At 48.9% G+C, this 11272-nt stretch overlaps 1 protein-coding gene across 1 annotated transcript; it reads right to left on the bottom strand.

Annotated features, from left to right (window-relative positions):
• Nucleotides 1-1127: 1127 nt before the first annotated feature.
• Nucleotides 1128-10891, bottom strand: LOC122679987 (apolipoprotein L3-like). Its single transcript, XM_043880823.1, has 3 exons — nucleotides 10675-10891; nucleotides 9329-9353; nucleotides 1128-2651 (listed from the first exon to the last, which is right to left on the bottom strand). The coding sequence occupies exons 1-3, from the start codon at nucleotides 10889-10891 to the stop codon at nucleotides 1793-1795; spliced, it is 1101 nt and encodes a 366-aa protein (XP_043736758.1). The 3' UTR covers nucleotides 1128-1792.
• Between the last annotated feature and the right edge of the window lie 381 nt (nucleotides 10892-11272).

The following is an 11272-nucleotide window of genomic DNA, read 5'->3' as shown; positions in this document are numbered from 1 at the left end:
CTTTCCCTCCTTCCTGCCCACTTTCCCCAGCCCCTCAGTCCTGCCTCCATGGATGGAGTGAGCCAGGCATCCACCTCTGCCTTCAAGGGACCTGAGGCTCCAGCAGAATACTTTGGGCTGCCTGTTTTATTGAATGCAAGTCCATGTTTCCAACACACAGTGAGACCAAACCACACCAAAATTTTGGAGTTTGGAACCAAAGAAGGTTCATTGCAGGGCCACACAAACAGACGAGTGGCTCATGTGTTAAAAATCCTGAACTCCCTGAAACTCTCAGCAAAGCCCTTTCATGAGAGAGGTAAGCGAGGGTCCTGGTTAGTGGTTGCAACCTTCTTGGTGTTAGAGCCTTTTTTCTTGATGTCAGGTCATGATGTTCCTGTGAACTTCCAGCAATTAAATTATTTTCTTTTATGATAAAAAAGAGCAAGGTCCCAAAGCTCAACCTTCACCTTTTGAGGTCCAGGCTCTGGCCAAGAGGAGAGGGGAAGCTCCTGCAGGAGTCCTGGTGAAACATGAAGGCAGCCTGGATGAGGGATGTGCTGTCTCTCTCTGCCCCTCTGCTTATGGCTGACCCTCTCTCACACCTGCACACAAGCCCTCTGCTCTCAGTCACCCTTGGATGCCCCGTATCCATCCTGGTCCCTGGGGCTGGAGGAGATCTCCGTGATCAGCCCAAGTCAGATGACACGGGCTCTCCTGGGTGTCCCATGGGGCTTGGGGGCTCCAGGGTCTGAGGGAAATGACTGGATGGGAGCCCAGTGGGCAGGAAGGAGGAGCCATGGAGGACGTGCCCCCTGAGATCCTGGGAGACAGGCTCATGTGGAAGGAGGTCAGGCATCCGGAGCCCCGTTGAACGCATCAATCAATGCAAGGAAGCCTCACTGAACCAGCTCATATTTATTGAACCAGAGTCTGGAGAACAAAAGGTGGGGAGAGACAAAGGAGCCTGAGTGTCTTGCCCAGCACCCCCCCCCGCTCCACCACTGAAGAGGAAACCGAGGGTCTGAGAGGCGGCCTTTCCTCACCGCAGGCTGGTGATCTCCTTGACACACCACACAGTTCCCTGGTCGGCTGTTGCCTTCTGGCCCCATTTCTTCTTTCTTTTGTGATTTTTTTTTTTTTAAACCAACCTCTGTTTCACACAGTATTTGGAATTTCATAGTGTCTTCATTAGTCACTCAGTGATCCTGGTCCCAAATATCACCTGCATCTCGACAAATGTCCCACCCACTGAGTAGTCTTCACTGCCACCACCACCATCATCATCAGGAAGGCACTGCCTAATTAAGGTAAACCTGCTGGGATCAAAGGTGAGCTGACGCTGGAGAAGGAGGGCTAGAGACCACCATCAGGGGGAGACTCTTCTTGCTGGGACAGCAAACCCTGGGGAGCGCGATAGAGGAGCCTGGGATGCTTCTCCTGGATCCCAGCTATCCCTCCTCTTTGACTTTCTCCCATTTTAAACACTTTCATATTCCTGGCCTCTCGTTGCTAGTTCCCCTGCCTCTCTGTTCTGCCCCCAGTGTGTTCTTTAGTCCAAAATAAGTGGTATCTCCCCTCCCCTCACTCTCTTCCCTTAGTCCAGGCTCCAGGCTCCTTCCTTCTCTCTCCCCATTTTCCAGATGCATGCATTCCTCCCCTGCTGTGCTCAGCTACAGAAATGCCAGATTCCTAACACCCAGCTCCATCAGTGTGGCCTCCCTCTCCTTTCCCCTCTAACAAGGTGTTCTGATCCCTGGTCTCACATGTGTCCCTCGTTCCTGCACTTCTCTGGGGGTGGGGGAGTCAGGCCTTACTTCAGCCTCTCATAGGTCTGTATGAGCTCCTTCAACTTCTTCTCCAGCTCCCTGGCCTGCTGCCTCAGCTTCTCAGCCAACTCTGTCTTTGCCCCCTCATGCAAGTGCATCGACTCTTTTACCAGGAAGCCCACACCCACTAGAAGGGAGATTCCTGCAAAGCCTCCAGCAATGATCCGGGCCTTTTTGGTCATTGCCAGAGTGGTGCCTTTGAAAGCTTCATTCACCCCCTTGCTGGTTTGGACAGAGACTTGCCCAGTGCTCGTGAAGCTTTTAGCTTGGGCTGCTAATTGAGAGTTGTCTTTCACCAGCTTTGCAGCATGGACATTTTTCCTAACCCCTTGCATGGATTTGTAGACTTTCGCTGTAGAAAAAGCCATCCCAAGTGCAGACAGACATCGAGCTCCCACAGACACCTTTTCCTTGATGCTAGTTGACAACAGGCCACTGGCTTCCGTTTCTGCTGATGACCTACTAAAGTGTTCCACGATGCTGGTGGACATAGTGGTCACAGTAGCTGCTGCTCTCAGCCCTAACCCAGTGGTCGAGAGCGCCAAACTGGCCCCTGCTGTCACGGGTGCCAGAGCCAGGCCAAGGATGTTCAGAACACCAGACACAGTGCCGGTAGAGTTGGCCACCACCCTGAAGAGGGTACAGTCCCTGTGCAACTTGTCAACCCTGTCTGCAAGTGCATAGAGCTTTCTTATGCTCTCTTCCAGCTCCTTTTTCACCTGAGGAAAGTCCTTTAAAAACCTCTCCCTGTCTAGCAGGTCCCGTTGGAATCTCTCTTGGTCTTCCATAGCCAAGTCTGTCTTCCACTCATTCAGAAATTCACATAATGCCTCCACTTCTTTCCTGTAACAAGGAACATCAAGGGATTAAGAAGACAATTTGCTTGTCTGTAAAATAAGCTCAATGGATCTATTCTGCATAAGCCACAGAGATTTTATTATAAATCACAAGGGAAGAGTTTTGCAAATGTAAATTATTTTCAACATTAAACACATGTTTGTACCTCATGGATACTCCATTATTCAATCATGAAATAAATAAGCAAAAGCCATTTTAAGATAGTCTTAAGAGAGGTATTTGATAAAGATGCCTCCGAGGCAGGTCAACACCATCACTTCCAAAGGACTGGTAGGGTGGAAAGTCCACAGAGAAACTAACAGAAGTGGGATTTGGGAAGAAAACCTTCATTCAAGGGCCTTAGTTTGCAGTGAGGAGTCAACCTGCTCTTTGCCCTTGGCAACTGGGAAGTGGTCCCTGAGCTCTTGGAATATTCTGGCTGATAGGAGTGTTCTTGTCTGCCTGGGCCTTTGGCCACTGGACAGTCTGACAAAGTGACACATGATGGTGCCTTTGGGTCAAGTAATATCTGCCCTGACCTCCAGAGGAGCTGGACACTAAGGCATTAGTCTGACCTCTGGGAGTAGTCAGAGAAAACAGGTCAGGGTATTAATAATTTGCTTTTAATTTTTTAGCTTGGAAATAATAACAGTAATAGACAAATAAAACATCACCATAATAAATAAAAGATTGAAGCCTGGTCCTATTCTCATTCAACCTCACAAAAAGGTTTTTTTTGTCATGCATTTAAAATTCTTTAACACCTAAATAACTTACTGGCAACTAACAAAAAAGAAAGACTATCACAATACAAAGAGAGACACAAATTGAGGACTGTAGACATTACACAAATAAGTAAAAAACATAGTACACATATCCAGAACTTTCTAGAAATCTCATCCTATGATAACTCACCAATTTATTTGATGTTATATTTCAGGCAAAATGAACATTTTTTTAAAGACGTTATAATTTGCTTTTAAGCAGGGTGAGCATCCCTGGGGGCCGGGCTCTGTGTGTCCTGCCACACACTGAATCCAGGACAGTAAGTCGTCCTGAGGACAATGGTCCTGGAGCTGATGGGAACCTGAAGTCCGCTCTGCAATAAACTGTAACTGGAATCCTGACATCTTTCAGTGCCCAGCATCCCTGACCTCTCGGGGGTCACCAGCCTAACTCACACCTTACCTTTAGACAGCTTCACATACCTGCACCCTAAGGCCGTATGCAACTTTATGGAACCTCTAAAGATTCAAGAGACTTTAGGAAACATCTATCTGAATTGCTGAGCTTGAGGAGACCGGCACTTGCACAGCTGGTGGAGGAAGTGTTTCCTCTTGGGTGGGGATGCGTGAGGCTCCTCAGAATCCCTCAGATGACACACAATCACAGCCACTCACTGTGACCCCGGAGGGCTCACTGAGCCACAGGGCCTTCCCACTATCAGGGCAGCTCCATGCAGACCAGAAGAGGGTCCTGGATGGAGGGAGAAGCCAGGTCCCAGGCAGGGTGTGGAGGACACAGTCACCCAGGGCCCTCTAGCACAGCTTGAGGGGATCCCATCAGGGAGGGAAGAAATGCCCCCATCCCACTCAGGGGACCTCTGCTAGGGTCACAGCCCCTTCAGTTCTGTGTCCTTGGGGCCCACTCTGCCCACTCTAGTCCTGGTCCTGCTGCCCAAATCTGCCTTCTAGTCCTCCAGCCTGGACCCTCTGCTCCACTCTGACCCCTGGAAGAGGCCTGCCAGGAGGAAGCTAGCCTGAGTGGCAGGGATGTGGGTAACATTCCCGATGCACCCGTGAAGGTTATCTGGGCAAACCAGCCTCAGGCACAAAATTCTCCCGGGTTTTGCCTTCAGTGAGCAGGTTTTGCCTTCAGTGAGGAGGTTTTGCAGCTATTCATTGCATACTCTCTTCTGGATATACTCAATGATATCCTCAAAAAAAGTTTTTACCCTAGGTGGATAAAAGACTAAGATGAGAAGAAATTACGCTGTAATGTAAATGGTAAATGGTAATGAGTATGAAGTGGTTAAATTAATCTTCCTGAGCAGCAGTCATCTGGAGGTACTGTTGATGGATTCACCTGGGGTTATGGGTGGACTGTGTGCAACTGCCCCAATCATATGTTGAAGCCATAGCCTCACCCGCACCTCAATGAGTCTATTTCAAGATAGAGCCTTTAAGGTGGAAATTACAGTGAAATGAGGTCATAAATGTGGGGCCCTAACCCAAGAAGATTTGTGTCCTTATTTGAAGAGGAAGAGATACCAGCTCACTGGCTCTCTGTCTGTCCTGCAGCATGAAGGGTTGTTAATTTTTTTTCTTTTTCCTGTTTTAGTAAGAGTGAAAGGAACCCAGGTCTCATATGGAGGGAACCCAGAGCACCAAATCTGTGTATTTATTGATTGGGGTGTGGGTGGGTGGGGGAAATAACAGAGCACTTGGGTGTCTCCAGGGGTGTTTGAGATCAGTAGAGCCAGAACCTGCCTGAGGTGTCAGACCTGGTAAGCACATGCTTATATATCAGATCCCTGGGTGGGTGTGGTGACACAGCATGGAGAGAGAGGTGATTCTGGGGGCGGGGGAGTTTTCCACCTGGATCTAACACTTTCTAGGTAAAGGGGACAGCACCATACTCGGCAGGACCTGCTGTGTGGCCCAGGCCACAGAGCACATTACATTTCATCCTCTTAACACTATATGGAAATATTCTTCTCATTTTACAGGTGAGGTCAGGTAACTGTGCTCCAGGTCACACAAGGGGGAGGTGACAAAGACCAGACTGGGGTTCAGCTCAGGGTCTGCTGATCCTTGCAGAGCAGCTGGGCAGGCGGCAGGGTGAGAGTTGGAGGAAACAGCTGCTGTGATGATGCCCCAGGGTTTGGGAACAGGAGGAGGCTCGGACAAGAGAGAGGGCAAGAGAAGCTTCAGGGATGCTGTGGGACCTCCTCTCCCTGCCCTGTCTGGTCTCGGGGACTCCCTCTGCTGTCCCCTCTGTCTGTGGGCTGTTCTGGCCTCACTCCTGAGTCATGAGCTGGGATCTGGGGGACTGGGAGGGAGAAACTGAGCACCTTGGCCATGGCTTCCAGAGAAGAGGGCCAGGAAGGAGGTGATGGGGACAGACCCCAGGGTAGGGGAAGTCCCCTTGGACTCCATAGGACTCGAGGATGCTTATCTATTCCCTTCTTGATTCTTCTCTAGGTTAATTCAGATTGTTGGCAGCATCTCAGTTCTGGGTCACAAGTAGGAACCATCCAAACAAGAGACAGCTGACTAGCTGAGCAGTCCCAGAGGTCTTTTGGGTTCATGGCAGCCGCAGGATCTCAGAGATCTCCTTTCAGCTCCTTGTCTGTGTCAGGTTGGAAGGAGGTGTGGCTTCACCTTTGGGAAGGAAAAACAGACTGTGGGCTCCATCATGAGTGATTAGTGACTGCAGGAAGCAGTGAGGGGTTTGGTCTCCAGGGGTTTCCACTAGGACGGCCACCAGTGCCACCATGGACTTAACCCAGCATGATTCTCTGTCCCCTGGGCTCTGCAGGCCACTAGTTAAGGAAAGTTACTCATCCTCCCACTGCTCTCTGCACCCTGGGTTAGAGTCCTGCTCTCCTTTTGGGGCCCAAGGAGAAGGTAATCAGAGAGGAGACACTAATCTGCGAAGTTATAGGAGCAATAAAACCAGAGACAGAAGAACAGATAGGAAGGGATACTCTGGAAATTACATGAGGGAACACTTGTGTGTACTAATTGGTAATAACTAATATTGATTCATTACCTATATGACATGCAGGCTCCTGAAACTCACTTAAAATTAGATCAGCCCAAGTTTTCATGCTGGTGCCAGAGCCTGGTCTTTCCGATCTACATCCCACATTTGTGATGACTATGCCTTATGCCTTTTTTAATATAAAAATATGTGTTCGTAGATATGTTTATTAACAAACGAGTGTTTTCGTTCTGAAATGATGTCTTGCTCCCTGTGCGCCAGTCTCTGCTTTGATAAATTTCCTGATGCTGCAGCTCCTACAGCCCACAGCCTCCTAGCTTCTGCAACAGCCTTTATCCCACAAGGGCCTGAAGTCCCTCCGACCCCGCCCAACCCCTGAAGCTCTGCCCAGGGTGGCTGAGGACCCTTGATGGTGCCCAGTCCTCTCTGCTGTCGCACCCTGACTGTTGAACTTTTAGGCTGTTTCTAATTATTTATGTAAATAATAGTGCAAAGAAACCTTTCTTGTAGAAAAGTTTGCCTTCATTTGATAATATTTCTTTAAGCTACTTCTGGAAGCAGAATGAGTGGGTCTGAGGGTATCAACACCTAAAGATTTTTCATGCATAGAGCCACACTGTTATGCAAAGAAACTACCAATTTATATTCATACTCATGAAATAGGAGAGTGGCATCCTTTCAATCTTGTCAGTTCTCAGTTGTCTTTATTTTATTTTAAGCAGATCTTTATATTGAGAGGTTTTCTTTTGGTTCTGGTTGTGACTATCATGTGCTGGGAGGTAAAGAAAGAAAGCAAATATTGATTATGTTTAACCCCTTTTTAGAAGGCAAAAGAGCATTTATCAACTACCCCTCTTGAGACCTGACTGAAATGATAGTAAAGATCCTTATTGATATAGCAACAGCTATTGATGAGAGCCTCAAGTGTTTCTGATTTTGCTCTACACTCAGTTGTTCTAAGATTTTATAAATTAAAATGTATATTATCCCATAACCCTGAGGTGTGTACTATTGTATTCCTGTTTGAAGATAAGGAAACTGAAGCATAAATGTTATGTGATTTACCCAAGGTCAGAAATCTTGCTCATGGTAGACTGGGTTCCAGTTCACTCTATGGGCTCAAGATCCCATACCTGGCCTCTCCTCATTTCAGTTCAGTCCTTCAGTCCTGTCTAACTCTTTGCAACCCCATGGACTGCAGCATTCCAGGCTTCCCTGTTCATCACTAACTTCCAGAGCTTGCTCAAACTCATGTCCATCGAGTTGGTGATACCACCAACCAGCTCATCCTCTGTTGTCCCCTTCACCTCCCGCCTTCAATCTTTCCTAGCATCAGGGTCTTTTCCAATGAGTCAGTTCTTTGCATCAGGTGGTCAAAGTGTTAGAGCTTCAGCTTCAGCATAAGTCCTTCCAGTAAATATTCAGGACTGATTTCCTTTAGGATTAACTGGTGTGAACTCCTTGCAGTCCAAGGGACTCTCAAGAGTCTTTTCCAGCACCATAATTTGAAACAATCAATTCTTCAGTGCTCAACCTGCTTTATGATCCAACTCTTACATTCATTCATGACTACTGGAAAAACCATAGCTTTGACTTGACAGATCTTTGTTGGCAAAGTAATGTCTCTGCCTTTTAATATGCTGTCTATGTTGGTCATAGCTTTTCTTCCAAGGAGCAAACATCTTTTAATTTCATGGCTGCAGTTACCATCTGCAGTGATTTTGGAGCCCAGGAAAATAAAGTCTGTCACCATTTCCATTGGTTCCCCATCTATTTGCCTTGAAGTGATGAGACCAGATGCCACAATCTTAGTTTTTTGAACACTGAGTTTTAAGTCAACTTTTTCACTCTTCCTCTTTTACTTTCATCAAGAGGTTCTTTAGTTCCTCTTTGCTTTCTGCCATAAGGGTGGTGTTATCTGCACATTTAAGGTTACTGATATTTCTCCCAACAATCTTGATTCCATCTTGTGCTTCATCCAGTCTGGCATTTCTCATGATGTACTCTGCATATAAGTTAAATAAGCAGGGAGACAATATACAACCTTGATGTACTCCTTCCCAATTTGTAACCTGTCTGTTGTTCCATGTCTGGATCTAGCTGTTGCTTCCTTACTTACATACGGATTTCTCGGGAGGCAGGTCAGGTGGTCTGGTATTCCCACCTCTTAAAGAATTTTCCAGTTTGTTGTGATCCACACAGTCAAAGGCTTTAGCGTAGTCAATGAAGCAGAAGTAGATGTTTTCTGGAATTCTCATGCTTCTTCTATGATCCAATGAATGTTGTCAACTTGATCTGTGGTTCCTCTGCCTTTTCTAAATCCAGCTTGAACATCTGGAATTTCTCTGTTCACATACTGTTGAAGCCTAGCTTGGAGAATTTTGAGCATTACCTTGCTAGTGTGTGAGATGAGTGTAATTGTGTTGTAGTTGGAACATTCTTTGAAATTGCCTTTCTTTCTGATTGGAATGAAAACTGACCTATTCCAGTCCTGTGGCCACTGCTGAACTTTCCAAATTTGCTGGTGTATTGAGTGCAGCACTTTGACCGCATCATCTTTTACGATTTGAAATAGCTCAGCTGGAATTCCATCACCTCCACTAGCTTTGTTTCTAGTGATGCTTCTTAAGGCCTACTTGACTTCACACTCCAAGATGTCTGGCTCGAGGTGAGTGACCACACCATCGTGGTCATCTGGGTCATTAAGACCTTTTTTGTGTAGTTCTTCTGTGTGTTCTAGGTCAAAGGACTAGAGCACCCCCGCCAAATCCCCTTCCTTCTCTGGTCTCCAGTCACGTCTCAGGAGGCCACATCCTGAGCTGAGCCCACCGGAACGGGTGATGCCCTCCCTCTGCTCTGTTCAGGGGCCCAGGTGGCGGGAGGAAGCCCTCAGACACACCTGCCCCCACATCCAGTCTCTGCCCCTGCTTCACCTGCTGCCGCGGCCATGACCTCACCTCTCTGAGCTTCCATTTCCTTCTTCTGTCAGTTAGTGACAACCATCCTTTTCTCAGACATTCATCCTGAGGATGGGGAGTTAGGCGGAGTCTTAACCCCCTGCTTACCCAGGAGTCTTCCTCTGCCCAAGTGTGAACAAGATCCAGTTGTTCTCAGCTCTGCAGATGCAGCCACCAGCTGTGAATCTCTTCAATAAACCACACACACCCTCTGGGCCCAGATATACACCGGGAGGGAAAAGCGTAAGTGAAAGCCCTCCTGTCTGAGTCACTCAGGCCTGACCACCCACCGGGCCCCACCCTGGGCTATTGCCTCCTCCCTTTTGACCCCTTAGAGAAACAAGCTCAGCTCTGACATGCCAGGGCCTTCTTGGCTCAGCACATCCTACCCGGGATCTGTGAAGGAAGACCTGCCACCAACAGACTGTGAGGCCCTTGGCAAATCACTCTCCCACCGCATGGGCTTCTTCCCAGCCCCTCCCTCTCTCCTCCTTTCCCACTTGATACACGCCTGCCTTGCTGACGTTGCTCTGGCCAAGGGGTAAAGGCTGCTGTCCAGGTCTTTGATCTAGAAGAGGAGAGCTGGATGCTTATCCCATACCACACCCCACTCCCCACACCAGCACCCACCACTGGGCTCTGGAGCAAGGCCAAGGCTGGGCGAGGAGCCTGAGCCAGGGTCAGTCCTGCTGCCCTGTGAGCAGGCTTTTCCAGATACGGGGGAAGCAGGAGCTGGGGGTCTAGTGGAGAAGCGTTGGGAAGAGGACAAGTTGGGGTCGGCAAAGGGGAAGTCATGAGTTAGACTTGCAGACAAACACAGAACCTCAGCCCTGAAGGAATCTCACATCTGGGTGTCTCTGCCCATGTGCACTTCTACCAAAGGTCTCGGTGGACATTGGGATTCAGGCAGCTTTACCTTAAGTAATTAGAGAAAAAGCTTTTTTTATTTTTTGTGGTTAACAGGTAATATATAGTCAAGAGTGGGTTTAGCAGCCTTAGGAGACAGAGGAGCTAAGCAGCAGAGCTGAGCAGGGTGCAGCCACAGGCAGGAGCCGGCTAGGACTACACGTGGTTTGGAAGCAGGGCTGTGACAGAACAAGTCTCTTATCACCAATTGTCATTGACAGGGAGATGGGGCCCAGCCCAGCTCATCACTCATCTGAGTGTAAACTCTTTGTAGATACTCTGTGCAAGCAACACAACTTGCCGAAAAGAAGCAGCTTTAGTGTAAATTCTGACCTCTGCAGACTTAGCACAACACTGCTCAGTTAGGTTTAAGCCCCAGGAAGAAGTCAACAGGAGGCTGTGTGCAGCTGGTGTGAAAGCGGCTCTGAATTGCAAGGTACCTTTGAGACATGGGAGCAGCAGCTTAAAACCACCCAGTGCCGGGGCCTGCAGAGAAACTGGAAACCACCAGCAGAGGCCCTGCTGGGAGGGACTCAGGTCCTGGGTGGTGGGCATGTGCGTGCAGCACAGACCCCTGCCCGTCTCTCCCCACGTGGGACAGGACAGCAGGTGGCGACAGACAGCCGTGTGACCTGGGCTCCAAGAAGGCAGGTACATTGCCCCGGACCCAGGACATTTGTGCTACAGACATACCATGTGCTTGCTTTACTTCCTCCTGGGACAGGACACCCTGTGTCCTCCCGACCAATCAGCTCAACCTGGATGCAGGAAAGAGGCTGGAAGCACACAGAGGCCCCATCCAAGACAGTCCTTCCCAGGCAGGGGCCAGGGCCACATTCCTGGACCCTGGGTCCAGCTTCCTCCTGTTCTCCGTGGGGGTGATACCACCTGCTCTCAGAGGAGCAGTGAGGATCTGATGAGGACCCAGGTGATGGTGCTGACACAGCGATGGCCCAGCCCAGGCTCCACAGGGTGAATTTCCCTGCAGGGAGGAGGAACAGGGAGTGGGATCCCAGTGAAGACTGGTGTCAGGGGAGC

This window comes from Cervus elaphus, chromosome 22, assembly GCF_910594005.1.
Source record: "Cervus elaphus chromosome 22, mCerEla1.1, whole genome shotgun sequence".
NCBI classification, from domain to species: domain Eukaryota; kingdom Metazoa; phylum Chordata; class Mammalia; order Artiodactyla; family Cervidae; genus Cervus; species Cervus elaphus.
The sequence above is the reverse complement of the archived record's forward strand: the minus strand, read 5'-3'. Positions and strand labels throughout refer to the sequence as shown.

Bases quoted from the DNA above. Each gene is read 5' to 3' on its own strand.
- LOC122679987 (XM_043880823.1), bottom strand. From the start codon at position 10,891: ATGTACCTGCCTTCTTGGAGCCCAGGTCACACGGCTGTCTGTCGCCAC. The intron at 9,354-10,674 runs GTACCTTGCAAT...ACTAACTGACAG, and splicing joins GCTGCTCCCATGTCTCAAAG to AAGAAGGAAATGGAAGCTCA. The intron at 2,652-9,328 runs GTGAGGTCATGG...TCCTTGTTACAG, and splicing joins GGAAATGGAAGCTCAGAGAG to GAAAGAAGTGGAGGCATTAT.